At 34.7% G+C, this 19,683-nt stretch overlaps 1 protein-coding gene across 1 annotated transcript; it reads left to right on the forward strand.

Annotated features, from left to right (window-relative positions):
• Nucleotides 1-14,491: 14,491 nt before the first annotated feature.
• Nucleotides 14,492-15,511, forward strand: LOC121234995 (photosystem II core complex proteins psbY, chloroplastic). Its single transcript, XM_041131172.1, has one exon. The coding sequence runs from the start codon at nt 14,820-14,822 to the stop codon at nt 15,420-15,422; it is 603 nt and encodes a 200-aa protein (XP_040987106.1). The 5' UTR covers nt 14,492-14,819; the 3' UTR covers nt 15,423-15,511.
• The last annotated feature ends 4,172 nt before the right edge of the window (nt 15,512-19,683 follow it).

Consider the following 19,683-nt stretch of genomic DNA (forward strand, 5'->3'; position numbering starts at 1 on the left):
GTAAAAAAGTTTTTTGATTTACTTAGTTTTTAAAAAAATTAAGATCACTTTCTGAAAGTTTTCTAGAATGTGATCAGGTCTTTTTTTAATCTGATGGTCTAAGCTACATTTTGTTGATTGCGGGTGCTTAATATAATTTTACTTGATTGGAAGAATTTGTAAATGTAGTAATATTTGATTTGGAACACATCTAAGTGTTAATTGGGACTGGACCCATCGGGTTTTTCATAAAGCTTTGAATTTTTTTATTGGTAATAAAGTTTTAAATTTCAAAGTGATAAATATTGATCACTACAACACAATTGGTCTTTAGTGACGGTTGGGAAATTGTGACAGTCCCCAAACCGTCACTAAAAGGCCTTTTTTGTGACTGGAAACCGTCACTAAAGACAGATGAGATTTTTTTATCGTTCGAATGTATTGGAAATTTACGTTCGAATGTCAAATTTACGTTTGAACATTCTGGCAACTTACGTGCGAACGTGAAATGTTTTGGCGCCAATGTTCGAACGTTAGTAATTAACGTTCGAAAGTTAAATGTTTTGCGCCAACGTTCGACCGTTAATTAATAACGTTCGAACGTTGATTGTAAATTTAAATTAAATGACTCTAATTTAAAAATTATGTGGTTTTTATAGTGCATAATTTGTGAACAAGTCTAAAAAATTGACTTGTATATATTTATATATACACAATTTGTAATATATAAATATATATTTATGTTTATATATATTTGAAGTGCAGCGATTTAGTATTAAAGTTGGAAAATATAACATTAAAGAAGATTGAGAATTGAATGGTAAAAACCATAGAAATATTAAATAACATTTTTCTTTATAAATAATAAAAGTAAAATACAAAATATGATCGAATTTCTTAAACAACACCCAGATAAATTCGAACTCCGTACCTCCTCAGTCAATGTATCAACCTTGTCGTTAAGGATACCTATACGATGGGCGATCTCAGATACAGACGCTTCTATAGCCGCGAACGATCAATCGATCTTATGATCGATATGCGCAGTCAGCTGTAAGATCACCGCATCAACCCAAGCAGGCTGTGCATCTCCCGTAGATGTACTCGGCGGCTGCTGACTACTACTCCCCACATGACCTGGCTTAGGCTGCGTCGGAGGAACTAGATCCTCTACAGGGGGTGGCTGACGTCTCCTAACTTGTCCAATGCTACGTCGATGCGTGATCATGTTGAAGGGGCTCATCTGATCTTTCACCTTCTCCTCTGGCTGAGTTGGCACTCCTCGTGCAAGTAATAGCCAGCTGATCAGGACACCGTATGGGAGATTATTCATGGAGACGATACTCGCCTCATAATGGATCCTCTCAAAGATGTGAAGTGGAAAATCTATGGGATCTCCACGTGCCACTCGTATCAAAAACTGTGCCCGAAGCCGACTAAATGTGGTTTTATGTCCCACAGGATCCACGTTTATTGCAACATGCGGAAGAAATGTAACAGATGGTTCTGGTTGAATGCGTTATTCCTCTCGATCTGTATGCGGTCCCTCTCGATGAGGATGTAGAAATCCTCGTCTCGGTCATCATCTTGAGCCTCGAGGCCAGTATCCTCGGCCTCTGATAGATCTGCATCTCTGGCTGATACTGGCTCAAATGGGAGGCCAGTAGATGATGCAGAAGTGGCTACATCCTCACGGGATGTAGCGTGTGCAGATGTCTCAACTCCTCGACGAATCCCGAGGTGCTCGGCGATGACATCAGGTGAAATCTCAATGGAAATACCGCGTACAATCACGGTGTGAGAGGATGTGTCTTGAGGCATGGCACACATCCCCATATAGAACTCTTGAACCATTGAGGGGTATACATTCCCCCTCAATGTGCAGATATTTCCCCAGCCTCTACTGAGGAAAGCATCTCTCAGGTTCGTCTGCTCTCAAACGAGTTCGTCAAACTCATTAATCAAGACCTCTCGCTCTACCATAACAGTATGAGCCCCGATATGAGTTGTGTCTTGAGTGGCTCCTTCCCTCTCTCGTTTCCTAGTATGCAGAGAATGAGCCATATCCTGAAAATAGAGACAAAAAAAATTATTTACATTGATGCATTTTTTGTGTTAATTTTAAGATGCTCTGCATTAACGTTCGAACATAGTAAAATATACGTTCAAACGTTAAGATAAAACATTCGGACGTGTTTCCTTTACGTTCGCAAGCAAAACACATACGTCCGAATGTTTAACATACACGTTTGAACATAAGCAGTAAATAAATATTGGCTGACATACGTTCGGACGTTTATGTTATACATTCAAACGTATGTGTTTTACGTGTGAACGTAAATATGAACGTCCAAAACGTTAAAGCATAAATAAAGTAGAAAAGTAGTACGTTCGGACATTATAATTAAACGTTTGGACGTAAGTTTTACGAAAATAGTGTCCGAATGTAAAACAATACACGTTAGAACGTATAAGCCCTAACGGCTATATAATTGTAACGTCGTATGTTCGAACGTCTTGGTGAAACGTTCGAACGTAAACAGCAATAAATTTAAATGACATACGTTCGAACGTGTATCTTATACGTTCATGGTATTGTTTTACGTGCGAACGTAAAGGATTTACATTCGAATGTTGAAGCTTAAATAAAGTTTAAAAAGTAGTACGTTCGGACGTATTCATTAAACGTTTGGACGTAAAATTTATGAAAAATAAAGTCCGAATGTAAAAAATTAACGTTCGAACGTATAAGCTTTAACAACTATGCAATTGAAACGTCATATGTTCGAACGTCTTGGTGGAACGTTCGAACGTTACGAGACAGAATGTTTGAGTCGACTCGGCCATTATTGAAATCTCAAAAATTAATCTACAACGTTCTAAATGCCGAAATGCCACCGTAGAAATGAAGTATACACTTCAAAAACATTTCTACGGTGACTATTTGGCCAATGGCAAGCCGTAGTGGCCAGAAAATGAAGTTGAAAATCCGGCCACCACTTATCTCTTTTTAAACAAAACTCAATCCAAATCTCAAATAAAATACATGTTATTTGATTAAAAGATGAATGCATAACTTTTTGTGACGGTTGTGGCGGAATTTGACGGCGGCGGCGACGAAGGAGAAGCAGCATGCAACAGAATGACGATGATAACGGTGAAAATGACGTGGATGCCGTTCAGTTACCACCTTATATACACAAAACGTTCGAACGTAATTCTTAATACGTTCGAACGTTTTTCGATTTATTTTCCAAAATATTAACTATAATATATTATATTATTAATATATGTTATATATTATAATATATAATATTATACTATAATATATAGTATATATATACTGTGTATTATTTATATAATGTATTATATAGTATATTATATATACTGTATTATATATATAGTACAGTATATATCTAATATTATATAATATAATATATAATATATTATATATATATATGATCTATTGTAAACTAATGAAATCAACATTAGAACCACATGCTCTTATTACTTGTCTAAAACAATATACTTTATTATTACAATCTAGTATCCAAAATTCTAGTGTACAATTTCCTAAATAATTTGATTGAAATCAAATTACTCTCCCTAATGAATGACAATTAGATTAATTCATTTTTTTGAATTTGTGAGTGCTAGTTATATTTATAAAGTTTAGCAATATGTTTATATATGTTATTGTGATTTTATGCTTACTCTTGAAATAATTGTGATTATTGTTTGTGAATTTTGTGAATAGTTTGTGAGTTTATGGTGTTCATTGATGAATTAATATGTGTATAAATATTGTTGTGAGAATATTGTGTATATGTTGTGATATGGATTTAAAATATTGTGATTATTTTTTTTTAAATTTTTATTGAATATGTTTAACAAGAAAATTATAAGTTTATGATCTTAATTTAAGTAAAGATTAAAAACATTTAATATACAGTTAATATGAAGTTTAATATTTAACATGGAGTAAGTATATATAATATATTCATACTAATTTAGTTAGAATATGATTATTATTCTAATTATAACTATAGTGTAAATTATGTCTTAAAGAAAATAAAAAATAAAAAGTATATAACTTAACTATATATAAAGTATAATACTTTTTTCATATAGAAGGAGATCAAAGACGGGGCTGGCCATTGGATCAGTAAATAGCAAGGTGCATTTTTTTGGCGAGGATCGATCCATTTTATTTTCAAAGTAACGTTCAAACATCCTCTATGATTGTGCATGTTACAAGTAATAAATATATAGAGGACCGACTAGCTAGCTAGTTTAGTGATCACGTTGTAGTTGCGTACCTTCATTTATTGCGTTTGTGGCTATGAAGTGGGTCGTACGTATCTTCAGACATCGTGATAGGTGTCCATTAAGTGGTAGCCCTAGCCGTACTGCAATAGTTGATAGTCGTTGAAAGTCGGGAATATTTATGAACGGTATGGAACTAGGTTGGATGAAGTTGAAAGTCATATATTTGGATGCAGTTGAAAGTCATACAAATTATGACCCTCCGATAATGTGATTCAAGAAAATCATTACTATATAGTATTTATATAGTGCATTATATATATATATATAAGTTTTGTTGTTCGTTTTATTAATTATATATTATTGATTTATATATATGATATAGTATATACTACACTATAATACAGTATATAATGCAAAATTTATAGAGTAACAAAGAATATCTCGAACAACCAGATTGTATGAAATAAGAAAATAGTGAGAAGGAGTTAGTATTTTTTTCAACTTTTTTAAAAAAAAAAAATTACAATGAAGAGAAATATTGTGAGTATCTAGAAAATAATAGGTATATATAACTATTATATTAAGGAATACTAACTATTGAATAAAAATTTACGCCCGACCACGATTTTTTAACGTTCGAACTTTAATAATGTATTCCCACTGTATTTTTTATGTCTGTTAGGAAGGGTACATTCGAACGTTTCAATTATAACGTTCGAACATTAAACTAAAAGTGCGGAAAATTTCCCGTTTGATTAAGGTGATGATCTAAACGTTCGAACATTTATACTGTACGTTCGAATGTTAGTGACTGAAAATCACTAGAAAATTATAACGTTTGAACGCCAAATTTCTGAACGTTCGAACGTTAAGAAATTAGTGTGAGAAATTTCCCGCTCGATTATGGTAACTCCTTGATGATATGAACGTTCGGCATGCAAGTTGTACGTTCGAACGTTAGTTGGTGAAAATCTATAAACATTCGAACGACAAATTCCTTAACGTTTGAACATAAAAATAAAAGTGCGGGAAATTTCCTACTAGATTTCATACTCTATCATACGAAGGGTACGTTCGAACGTTTATATAAAACGTCTGAACGTTAATCACATAAAAATTATCCTATTTTCTTACGTTCGAACGTCATATTAAAATTGGGCGGGATAATATAATGTTCGAACGAACAATTTAAACGTTCGAACGTCTGGTCTAATAATTTTAGACTTAATGAATACACGCACGGGAGGAAGCGGCTCATTTCTGCTTCTCCCATGCGTGCAGGAGAGAGAGAGAGTTGAGAGAGAGTCTCCTGCAGGAGAGAGAGAGAGGGTTGAGTGAGAGAGAGTTGAGTGAGAGAGGGACGTGAGTTAGGGAGAGCGAGAGTTAGAGTGAGAGTCCCATTGAGTTTTGGTAAGAAAAAAATATTAAGTTTTTGTCTTTTTTTTTTTTAATTTTATGATATTTGTATTGTGTTTTTGTTATATAATACAAAATAATAAATTAGTGTTGTATTTTTTTGAATGATTGGTTGTTTTGGCAAGTTGAAAGCTTTGGATTTGTAAGAGGATATTGTGAGTGCTAGGTATATTTCTAAACTTTAGCAATATTTTTATACATTTTATAATTACTCTTGAAATATTGTGATTATTATTTGTATAGTTTGTGAATAGTTTGTGAGTTATTGTGAATATGTTGTGATATAGATTTGAAATATTATGATTATTGTTTGTGAATTTTGTTTGAATATGTTAACATGTTTAGAAATATGTTGTCTTTAGGTTTTGTTAATACATGGTTATTGCTTACTCAAGTTTAGGAATATGTTAATACATATTGTTATCATTTTATGCTTACTCTTGAAATAATTATGATTATTATTTGTGAATTTTGTGTGAATATATGTTTATATGGTTAAAAATACATTGTGTTTAGTTTTTCGTATTTATGTGAATTTTTTATATAATAATTTTTTTTGTGTTTTTTAAATTTGTTCTTTGACAATAAAATTATAAATTTAGGATTTTAATTTAAGTAAAGATTAAAAACATTTAATATACATTTAATATGATATTTAATATCTAACATTTAATAAGTATATATAATATATTCATACTAATTTAGTTAGAATATGATTATTATTCTAATTATAACTATAGTATAAAACTTGCTTTTAAAAAAAAGAAAAAAAAAGTATATAACTTAACTATATAATATATATATATATATATATACATACAATAACTACAATTAATAATTACTTATTAAATATAAATAACTCACTCAATTAAAATTATATAATAACATTTGAAATTAAGTATAACAATTAAAATGATACTTTAAGAATGATAATAATTAAAATGTTATAATAGCATTTGGAATTAAGTATAACAATTAAAATAATTCTTTAATAATTATAATAATTAATATTATATTATAACATTTGAAATTAAGTATAACAATTAAAATTATACTTTAAGAATGATAATAATTAAAATGTTATAATAACATTTGGAATTAAGTATAACAATTAAAATAACTCTTTAAGAATTATAATAATTAATATTATATTATAACATTTGAAATTAAGTATAACAATTAAAATTATACTCTAACAATGATAATAATTAAAATTATATTATAACCTTTAAAATACTCTTCAATAAAAAAGTCTTGTACCTACCAAATAAGTAGAGTTGGAATAAATATACTTATTTATTATAAACTAAAGAGTAAGTAAATAAGGATCAAATAAATGCTTATATAAATATTATATACTTATTGTCTATATAAATAAATAACTCACTCAATTAAGTATAACAATTAAGATTATAATTGTGGAATGATAATAATTAAAATTATATAATAACCTTTAAAATTATATATAACAATTATAATAACAATTATATAATAACAATAAGGCAGAATGATCTTGAAGAAATGTTTATCGATTTGCTTGACTGTCATTGTCTCTCTGGCCTTGACTACTCTCTTCCGGTCTTGACAATTACTAATTGAGAGTTGTCACGACTGGAGAGTCTATGACAGTTAAGCAATTAGACTAAAATATAGGCATTTCTTCAAGATCATTCTCCCTCGTATCTACTCATGATTCGAAACTTGTGAATATATTCTTCCTTCTCTCTCTAGTTTAACAATATAACATGCAATACTATTTGTTTGACAATCTACACACAGAACATGAAGATATTGTTTGTAGTGTTTTTTTATAGATGCGTGTGACATTACATAAATAACCTTAGACCCGTTTGGGAATTAGTGTACATTTATGTGTCCACTAATTCATGAATTGTCCAGTGTGGACAGTTTGGGATTATATTATCTGTATTGCACATTTGGTTACTCTTACTTTCCACGTTTAATATGAAGTTTCGGTGTCTTCCTCTACTGTTCTTCTTGTATACTGTTTGTATGGTCACAATCCCTCTATTTGAACATGTATACTTGGAAAACTATGGGGAGGTGCTGCCGAAATTTCTACTAACGTGGAAAGTAGTAGAGTGACGAGATTTGTGCAATATGGATAATATAATCTCGAATGGGATAGGACCAACTACCTTATCAAAAAAGAAACTTCGTATTGGAGCATGACATGCATGTGAATTTTCTATGTACGTGTGTTATTAATAGATAGATGCTTTTAGAAATGGACAAAACTTGGATGCGTCTGGGCGATAGACTTGGAAAGGATTACATACCCTATGCGCGTGGAGTAAGAAGCTTCATTGATTTTGCACGGGCCTCTGCTGATAGTCGTGGTTACATTAAGTGTCCATGTCGAGGGTGTAAAAATTTGTGTGCGATAGGGTTGGATGAAGTATTAAGTCATATATTTGTGAATGGTATGGATCTGGGGTATACCCCGATGGGTATTGCATGGTGAGCCGTATGAACAGTCAGCAGATGAATTGGTCGATCATCACAATTATTTGAGACACATGGATGATGATTATGAGCAGGATGAGATGGAGGAGATGTTGGGTGACATTGGAGCAGGATGTTTATGGATGAGGTTGACGACAATGCCTCAATTGGCGGAGGGACTGATTGTGATAATTTTGCTTCAATGTGGGAAGATGCAAAGCGCGAGGTTTATCCAGGCTGTACAAAACATTCCAAAATATCGTTTATTGTTCAGTTGCTTCACATTAAGTCATTGTGCGGAATGTCGACGAAAGCAATAAATATGGTATTGAACTTATTTAACGAGGTGCTTCCCGAAGGGTCTGCTTTGCCCAAGAACTTTTATGAAGCGAAATAGTTGAGAAAGGGATTAGGATTTGAGTATAAGTCCATACATGCATGCAAGAATGATTGTGTTTGTTCTGGAAGGAGAACGAGGAGAAACAAGCATGTCCTGTATACGGAGAGACGAGGTGGAAGGGTAAGAAAAATGTGCCAGTTAAGGTGTTGCGGTATTTTCCCTTGAAACTTAGGTTGCAAAGACTATATATGTGTAAGAAAATAGCTCATGATATGAGGTGGCACGAGGAGAAAAGAGTTAAGAATGACGCATATATAAGGCACCCAGCTAATTCACTTGCATGGCAGTCTTTCGATAATCAATATCCAGAGTTTGGGATAGAAGCTCGGAACGTGTGCCTGGGACTCACAACAGATGGATTCAACCCTTTTGGGAATATGAGTACAAGTTATAGTACTTGGCCCGTAGTATTGATTCCGTACAATCTTCCACCATGGAGGTGCATGAAGGCCCCAAACTTTTTGTTAACTTTACTCATCCCAGGCCCGAGATCACTTGGGAATGACATTGACGTATTCATGCAGCCGTTGATTGAAGAGCTGAAAGAGTTATGGGAAACAGGTGTTAGAACTTATGATGCATCCATATCGACAACTTTTCAGATGCATGCGGCGGTAATGTAGACCATAAATGATTTCTCGGCATATGGGAATCTTTTCGGCTGGAGTACGAAAGGGAAGTTAGCGTGTTCGACGTGTAATAAAGAAACTGCTAGTGAGTGGCTAAAATATTCTCAGAAGTTATGTTTCATGGGTCATCGACGTTATCTACCAGCAAATCATGCATGGAGAAGAGAATGTGCTAAGTTTGATGGGAGAGTAGAGGATAGAATTGTACCAAAAGAGTTGTCTGGGGAATAGATAGTGGAACAACTGCAACATGTTAAAGTGAACAATTTTGGCAAAGGTTGGGGAAAGAACAGGAGAAAACAAGGCGCAACAGAATTGAATTGGACAAAGCGTAGTATTTTTTTTTTACTTGTCGTATTGGTCGTCCTGCATGTTGTGACATAGTTTGGATGTAATGCACATAGAGAAGAATATTTGTGATAATATACTGGGTACATTGATGAGTATTAACAAAAAGACGAAAGACACGATCAAGACGAGAAAAAGATCTTGAGAGAAAGGGAATTAAACATAATCTACATTTGCGGGTGGAAGGTAATAGGGTGGTCATGCCACATGCGTGTTTTACGATGACCAGGGAGGAAATGATGGATTTTTGCAAATGGTTGCAAGGTGTGAAGTTGCCAGATGGTTATGCTTCAAATATTGGTAGATGCTTGAGTCCTGATGACTGGAAAATCAGTGGATTGAAAAGTCATGACTGTCACGTATTTTTGCAGAAGTTATTACCTGTGGGAATTCGTGGGAAGATGACATCTAATGTACGTGTCACCATATCTGAACTCTGTATGTTTTTTAAGGATTTGTGCGCTCGGGTAGTAAATCGAGATGTGTTGTCGAAATTGGAAGAAGACATTGCTACTATACTATGTAAATTCGAGCAAATCTTTCCACCATCATTTTTTGATGTCATGGTCCATTTAGCAATACATTTACCGCGAGAGGTACTTTTGGGTGGACCAGTGCAGTTCCGTTGGATGTATCCAGTTGAAAGATATTTGGGTCGACTGAAGCGCACTGTTGGGAATAAAGCCAGAGCTAAGGGTTCAATAGTAGAGACCTATATACACGATGAATGGTTAACATTTTGCTCTCTATATCTTGTTAATCGTCAAGAGCAAAATGTTGATCTTGCTGCTCCGCCTCCTCGTGAGCTATTAGTGTTTTCCTAGAGTGTATGACCCTTGGGTGCACAAACGGGTTACGATTTAATTGATGAAGAGTTGGGTAAAATTCGGTGGTATGTGCTAAATAAATGCTGGGAGATTGATAATTATCTCAGGTATGTCATTCCATGCTTCGAATAATTATAGTTTTCTTAAAATTAACTATAATTGTTGTGCTCAAAATATACTTCTTTTGCAATATGTTATAACAGTAAGCACATGGACAAACTTAGGACCGAAGACGTAGAAAATATAGAGGCAAGACACGAGGAAGAATTTCTCGGATGGTTTGAAGAACTTGTATGAACTAAAATTAAATATATATTATATTTTGAAATTTTTAACTCTGGATAATGAAATAATAAATATATACTATTTCAATTTTTAGATTTTGGAACAACGTGCTCGTGATCCCAGATCAATTTCTTCTTAATTGTATGCATTGGCTCGTGGTCCCTCAAATAGAGCACTTCGATACACTGCATGCACGGTTCGAGATTATAGATTTCATACTCTGGACCGTGAACGTAATAGAAAGACTCAAAACTGTGGTGTGTTGGTCAAGGGGAGTCATGGAACATATGATATTGGCTATTATGGTGTCATACGTGATATTATCGAATTGAAATATCTGGGTGGGTCTGTAACATATGTCTTTAAATGTAATTGGTGGGATCTAGGCGGTGGTCGAGTTTCGATACATAGGGATAATCACTTTACGAGTGTCAATACTGCATCTAAATGGTACGAAGATGATCCATTTGTATTGGCTTGTCAAGCTATCCAAGTCTATTACTTGATTGATCCAATGAAAAGTGCTGATGAAGATAGTGGAGAGATAACTTGGCGAGTCGTACAAAAATTTATCCCTCAAAATATATATGAAGCAGGAACGAGTATAGATTACGAGAATAATAGAGATGAAGATCATGACACTCCGATTGTAGAGGCATACCAGGAAGATGGAGAGGGTATTAACTTGTTTGTTGACCTCGGTGCACTCGAGTTGCTCCCCTTGTGTAGAGATGATGTCCCACCTGTCCATCTCGACCCGTTTGTATTAAATGATCATTCAATTCAAGTAAGTAAGGAGGAAGAAGAAGAGGAAGAGTCAGAAGATGAAGACGAATCAGAATCCGGACAGGACGTGGATAAGGACAATGAAGAAGAGGTGCATGATGATGATGAAGATGTTATTGATGGAGATTCTGAAACAAGCATGGAAAATTCATCCGAAGCTGAAGAATAAAAGTACTAAATATTTAATTCATATAGGTGACTATAAAATATCTTGAATTTTCATAATTTCTTCTAATTAATTTTCTTTGATATAATTAATTATTTTCAAGAATGCCGCCAAAACGACAACGAAGAAATGTGCCTCTGCCAAGTCCAAGTCCTGAACCCATTGAGGACTTCCCATTCGAGGAATCCGTTCCTGAAGATCAAGTTAACACAGAAGAGAACAACAGTCAGTCGACACCTACCAGTAAGAAAATATTGTCGTTGATAATTAATCATATAGTTAATACTTTTGTCTCAATAACTGTATAATTTATAATTATACTATCTATTAGCATGTAGTTGACGCATCTGCACGTCGCGGTTGTGGCTATACACGTGACATCTCTCTTGAAAAAAAATAGAAGGCACGGAAAGCTGAAGATCACAATTCCTGATAATTCCACTGGAGGAGTGGATGATAGTGCAGCAGCGCTTTCCTCCTATATTGGCACAGTAGTTCGAGCTTATGCTCCATTTTATGTGCGCTCATGGCGAGATGTTCCGAATGAGATTAAGGAGCACATTCGAAGTCGTGTGCTGGTGAGTTTACTTTGAGCATATTTTTTTCACCTAGATTAGTATATCATATTTTTGACCTGATTCCCTTGTTAGGATGAATTCGACCTCTACTTTAGCCGTAGCGAGGATTTGAGAACCATGAATGAGTTGATGGCTACACTATTCCGACGTCACAAAGGACGATGTCATGACCACTTCAAGAAGTTTGAGATGTTGGAAGAGGCTGCGCAGTCTCCTTTTCAGCAGATGAAGTTAGATGATTGGAGAAAATGTTGTGATCTTTTCGCATCTCCAGATTATAAGGTATTTTACATTTATATCTTTTAATTATTTACATTCATATTCGTTCTATATATTATATATATACATATTACAATTAACATTCTTAATATATTTTGTAGCACTTGAGTTCTACAAATGCACATAATAGATCCACTCTGACTGTCGATTATCATGCCGGTTCAAGGTCTTTCCACCGTCTTGCTAAAAAAATGGTAATTAAAAAATTTTAGATTTCATTTATTTTCCTGATATTCTTTTATTTAAGTACTAACATTATATTTTTAAAATTGCTAATGTCGCTTTGTTAGAAACGTGATGATCCTGAAAACTTTTTCCTCATTCATGTCTATGCTGCTGCTCACACTAATGAGCATAGTGAGTGGATGGATCCTGTCGATGCAGATAATTATGTAAGCAGTGTTAATTTTGTTAAATAAATTATTTATGTAACATTTGAATAATTTAGTTTTTATTTCTATTTCTTTTAATACGTTACTAATTATTTACGATCATTACCTTTCAAATTACAGGAAAAAATGATGGAGATGCTGTCGACTTCTGGGGAATCCTCTCCTAGTGACATAGACATATTCAAGCAAGTGCTCGGGCCGCAGTCTAGTATGGCAAGAGGTTTGGGACGATCTATCAAGCATAGATGTTCATCCTCCTCAACCTCATCGACTTCACAAATTAATAATCTTACAGCTGATTTAGAAGCTGCACGGCGTGAGAATGAGTATATGAGGTCGAGACAGCAAGAGTTAGAGTCTCTCTTAGAACGACATTCTCATTTAGAGACGCGTTTGCAGGACCAACAGAGAGACCAGGAGGAAAGAAAACGCAGTGAAGTGCAAGAGCAAGTGCAACGAGAGATGATGGTGCAAATGGAGCGTGTTATGTCGTTGCAACAGAATCGCGGTAAGCGAGGAAAAAAGAAGAAATAAATTTATATTTTGTAGTGGTGGCTAGTTTTAATATCTAATTTTAAAATTTTATAAGACATTGTTAGTTTTTAATTGATGGTATGTAATATGATAAAACAAGTAATATATTTTTAAATTTTATGAAATTAGTATATCTGATCTATATATTTGAATGTGAAGTAAAAACGTTTGAACGTTTGTTCACATGAGAACCAACGTTCGAACGTGAATACATATTGTGTATCGTAACATTCGAACGTAGGCCTCTACGTTCGAACGTTCTGACCCTCAAACGAACAAAACGTTCGAATGAGTCAACGATTAACGTTCCAACAAACCTCCGAACGTACCACTTGCATTCGAACGTTCCTTCGTTTACATTCGAAATAACGTCCGAACGTTAACGCTTACGTTTGAACATTAGTCCGTTTACGTCCGAACGGAATTTTGAACATTTATTCTAATTAATGTTCGGACGCATAAACGTTCGAACGTATATATGATACGTTCGAACTATATTCAATAAACGTCAACTTCTTTCATTCGAATGCCAATCGGTCGGATTACCGTTCGAACGTTTAATTTGACGTTCGAACGTGACTTTCTGTGACAGTTTTCAATCGTCACAAAAAATGGAACGTTCAAACATTTTACCAAACGGAACACCTCCAATTGTCACTAAAAATTTTTTTGTGACGGTAGAACAGTAAACCGTCACCAATTATTTTCTGTGACGCACTTTAGGTGACGGTCGTGGTGACGGTTACAAACTGTCACCAAATATCTTTAGTGACGGTTTCTCATTTTTTTGTGACAATTTTCTCTGTCACAAAAGACACATCCTGTTGTAGTGTATGTCAAGGACGTTTTTTATTAAATTTGAAAGCTAACGATTTTTTTTTTTTATAAGGGGGTGGGGGGTTTGAGTCCATGTTTTCCATTTAAGAAATTGGGCTATATGCCATCATGCTCTTGGTAAATTTGAAAGCTAACGATTGAGATTGAAATCAATACATCTAAAAAAAAAATATTATCCTAATAAATCAAAGAGGATGCCGATCACACCCAAATTTATCTAACTTCAAATGGATCTTTTTTCTTTGGATTTAGATTCCACTTTCTATAACTTACTTAGTGGTTTTGGCCAATGGCCACCCACAAAATTATCTGAAAATATCATTTTTTTGGGAAAATATTAGTATTTTGGTCACATGAAAGTGATAAGAAAATTGGGTGGGTATGAAACGAAAGGTCAATAACTCTCGGTCACACTCTTTGGATAAGAAGCAAATCTGTAAACCACAATTCTATTGGACCTCACATCCTAAACTGACATCTATATTCCAGTACCTTCTCCTTAAGCCAACCCTTGGAATCCCCTCTCTCTTTCTTCTGAACTTTGAGCTTTTCTCAGCCATCCCAGTCCTCTCCATTTACTCTACTCCCTCAAGATCAGGGAAACTAAAGCCAACCAGATCAAACATCAATGGCAGCAACAATGGCCATGCTCAATGCCAAGTGCTTGATCACCAGCTCCAACAAAATGGCTGCCAACCCAACCAAACCAGCCTCCTACACAAAACCCAACACCCTCCTCTCCATTCAAAACCTCCCAAAGGGTCTTACCTCCTCTAAATCTGTTGAAAGTCTCAACTTGTCAACTTCTCTAACAAGTTCTGCCATTGCTGGAGCCATCTTTTCAACCCTAAGCTCTTGTGACACAGCCATGGCTGCCCAACAAATTGCTGACATAGCCGAGGGCGACAACCGTGGGCTAGCACTGTTGCTGCCCATTGTTCCAGCGGTGGCGTGGGTGATCTTCAACATCCTACAACCAGCGCTTAACCAAATCAACCGCATGCGCAGCAACCAGGGGCTGGTCGTCGGGCTCGGAGGGTTGGCCGCATCTGGGTTCATGTCAACACCCCATGCATCAGCCGGTGAAATTGCTATGATTGCTGAGGCAGCTCCCACGAGCGACAGCAGAGGACAGCTTCTTCTGATCGTTGTTGCTCCGGCTATTCTCTGGGTCATCTACAATATTCTTCAACCAGCCTTGAACCAGATCAACAAGATGAGGTCTGATTGATTATTATAATGATTTTGTGGGTAGTAAATGGTGCAAATAACTTGTAATTGTCCCTTTTGTTAAATGAACTTTTTTGTCCCTTTGTTTCATCTTTTTATTTTTTATTTATTTTTTAATTAAGCAACTCGATCGCTTTTTATTTGGTTGGTCTCTAGCTACATACTGTGGTTGCATCTGTCATAACTTTCGTGGTTACTCTGTACGTCTGGTAAGAGTGGTAGATCGATGCAAATGCAATGTACATATACCCAATAAGCTCTTGTGTTGATGGAAAATTCAAACATGAAAGGGGTTCTAAACTGCACGTATTTTATAAATTTCTTGCCCAGGGAAAAAATAGGGTGAACTTTTTTAAAATTTAAGAACGATGCAAAGGGAATGATTTTTTTTAATAGTTGGTTAATTTTCTTCTTCTTTTTTTCTCATTTCTTGTTTTATTTTAATTTTGTTTTCTATTTTTTACATTTTATATGTTGTTTTATTTAATTAATTTATTTGTTCGGCACATTGTCTTTGTTTTATTTTCTACTTTTATTTTTATTTTTACGTTTTTTAAAAAAGAAAGCTTTTAAGTATTTTTTACTCTTTTATTTTTTTTATTTTTTAATTATTTTTGTAGTTGCAATTATTTTTTGGTTAGATCTATTAATGGAAACATGACGAATGGTCTAATTGATAAAATTATCAAGCCCATAGAGTATAATGATAAAATTAAAAATTTAATAAATAAAAAGATAATAATATAAGATTCAGGGACCGTTTTGCATTTAACACTCCAAAAACTATGAAATCAAATTCACATTGAATTCTTTAAATAAAATAAAAGGTACGTTAAGAATTTATTGAAGTAATGTTCGTTGGTTTCTAAATTAACTGGCCAAAGTCCAAGAAAAAAATGGAAAATGTTTTGGCATTTTTTTATTTTTGGAAAACAAACATTGCTTCATTCAATATCAATAAGCAGATACAATGAAAATCTTATACACAAAAACACATACAAGCCTTAAATATTACATAGCAGAACATCCTTCCACATCCACTACTAGACAATTTAAAATAAAGTCAGGGGAATTGTACCACCATTGAAGGTACTATCCACAAGGAAAACACTACTATGCCCACTTATTTTGACGCCTCTATTTGACCGCTGGTCAATTTTCTTTCTTTTTTTTTTTTTTTTTTAACTTAGTGATTAAGGAAGTGATTTTAAATGTATTAGTGTATTTTTTTTAAATGTATTTAAATATGTTAAAAAAATGTGAACAAAAAAGAAAAAAAAAACTTTTTACCGTCCAGCGGTCAAGTTGGGGCAGCATAGTAGCCGCACCCTATCCACAAAGCGTGCATTTTGAGCCAAGGTATGCGCTACCTCATTTCCTTGTCAACCAACATGAAGAATATGAAAAGACTAGAAATGAGATAACAAAGTTTGAATCCCCTTAATAATAGGGTAGCTAGACTCTTGTTCTTCGGTTGACCGGATAACTTTCACAATAACAAGTGAATCTCCCTTAATGATCAAGTGGGAGATCCCCATCTGAAGAATTATCCGTAAAGCCCTTAAGGCAGCAAGAGCTTCAATATCCACCACCATATAAATATGCCTTATTCCTTCCTCGACATGGCCATAATCATAGTACCATTTTCATCTTGCAAGACTACACCCACCCCATATTGATGCAATTGACTAAAAACAACCCCATCAAAGTTCAATTACCACTTCCCACATGGTGGAGGCTTCTAACACAGTGTAGATAACCGTTTATTGACTTGCTAACATTGACGAACCAACTTATAACTTTCAACATAGGCAAAACAGTTTCCCACAACATCAAAAACAGAAACTTCACTACGCTAGAAAATTCGTAGATTCCTAAACTTCCATATACCTAAGCAATTATCACAAACCGAGAAAAAACATTGAGATCATGAAGTTGCATCACTGACCAAACCATTGTATAAAACCGAGTATGTAAGTCCAACAGAATCATATCCCTCTCAAAGTATTTGGCTCATATTTTAGAAATTCTAGGACATTTACATACAACATGGAAAATATCTTTATTAGCCTCATGAAAATCACATATACCAGAAGCTAGTATCTTGCGATGAGAAAGTTGGCTCTTTGTGGGTAAACTATCATTACCAGCCATCCATAAAAAATTTTTAACATTATTTTGTAGATGTAGATGCCAGCCATTTTTTCAAAACAATCTATGTGGAATATCATGTAAACTAGTTCTAGCTTCATTCACATATCTTAAATGAAGAATTAAATGATAATATGATTTTACACTGAACAAGCCATTACATGTACAACATACTAGCTTAACAACATTCCAATGAGGAAATAAAGGGATATTAAGTATGTCTGAAGCCTCGAAATGAAGGAATAACTGATTCTCAAACTCTGAATTCCATCTACCAAGCTGAGAAGTATCTATTAATTCATGAACACGTGCATCACCAGCAAGAACATTGCATCCAACAATTACTTTCCTATTTTGTGAGTTTGGCAGCAAATTATCTGACGAAATACAAACCTGGTCCCCTCGTGCAATTTGCCACAAACAGCCAGATTGAGCCACAAATTTAGATTCACGAATACTATGCCACACATAAGAAGGATTAGAGCTCATAATTGACGATAAAAAAATCACAATTCGGGAAGTATTTGGCCTTAAAAACAAACTAGAAGAGAGAATTCTGGTGTTGTTGCAGTCACAAGCCTTGCTTGGCCAAGAGTGCCAAGTTAAACGCCTCCAAATCCTGAAATCCCAACCCACCAAAAAATTTTGATCGGCAAATATGCTTCCAACTCACCCTTCTTTCATGATCTTTTGTGTAACGATACGGCCCAATAATTCTAAGGTCAGAATATTGATAATTTTTATTGGGCCTAAATTATATATAATGGGCCATATTGGATAAGCTCATGAGCAATAAGTTATTGAGGTTGCTTAAGAGTTTTAATTAGATTTAATAACTAGGTTAAATTTCATTTATTATTTATTGAACAAGTTAGAGTCATTTTAGAATTTAAAGATCGACCATTAGAAATTTATTTCAATATAAAATAATCACTAATTGAAGTCCCTACGGAGTCTCAGTCACTACCAATCCTACATTCAAAGAACTACTAGATCATATTTTTAAATTCAAACTATCTCATTGAATGATCACGATTGAGTCTAACTTTAACTCGTTGGCACCCTCTTTGTAACACCCCACTCCTTCCTTCTGATGTACGTTCCTTCTTCTTGACGTACGTCTCTTCTTTCTGGCGTAAGTAAATTCCAAGGATGAGATTATGCAACAAACTGCCCCTTTTCCCTAACGACTGTGAGTCTTGTTATGCGTGCCAAACCCTGATGGCATGTTTTTAAAGATACTATATGATTTCTAAAGCTAGCTTTGTGTTTTGAAGTTATGTGTATTTTAAATGGAATATTCTCATCGTTATTTAACTAAGTAATATTTTAACTAACTCAATTATAATATCTTTGAAGAGTTCCAAAAATATTATAATTATGGGGAATCATTTTATATAAATGATTCCAGTTATTTAAAATATTATGGGATTTAAATTATGTTTAAAACTCTAATTAAATTAAATGTTTTATTCTTTTAAAGATGTTAAATAAGACTTCATCATTTTATTAATGACGAAGAAATATTATTTTATAAACTAAAGTTAGTTTAAATAATATTCTACCTTAATTCCTCTTAGTGCTTTTAATTAAGTTAATTTTTACGCATTTTCAAATCAGTGTCTTAATCTCTCATTGTTAGATCTTTGCATAGATCCCCAGCCGTTGGGTTTTAGAATAAAACCCCAGCCCTCTCTCTTTTTCCCTTCCCCCCTCTCTCTCCTTCGGCTTGCACTACACAACACCCCTCTCACCCGATTCCTCCACTGCCCAGCCCAGCGCTGCCGTGCGCCAGTGAGCCTCACCGCCCCTTCCTCCAGCACCACCTCACTCCGGCGAGTCCCCCCACACCGGTCTCCCTCTCTCACGCTCTCTCTGTAGTGCACAATCCGTATGGGCTTGATGTTGCTGCGCCGCTGTGCGCCTTCCTCCGGTGCCACCATCTCCACGGTAGCCTCTCCTCCCACCGGCCATCCTCCTCCAGCGAGCTCGGCCTCCACCGTGCAGCCCTCCCTCTCCTTTCCACTGTAAGCAGCTGAAATGGGTTTTTACCCATTTCTCCTCCTTGCGCCGCCGTATGCGGCCACCCACGGCCACCAAGCACAGCCATG

This window comes from Juglans microcarpa x Juglans regia, chromosome 6D, assembly GCF_004785595.1.
Source record: "Juglans microcarpa x Juglans regia isolate MS1-56 chromosome 6D, Jm3101_v1.0, whole genome shotgun sequence".
Classification (NCBI taxonomy): Eukaryota; Viridiplantae; Streptophyta; class Magnoliopsida; order Fagales; family Juglandaceae; genus Juglans; species Juglans microcarpa x Juglans regia.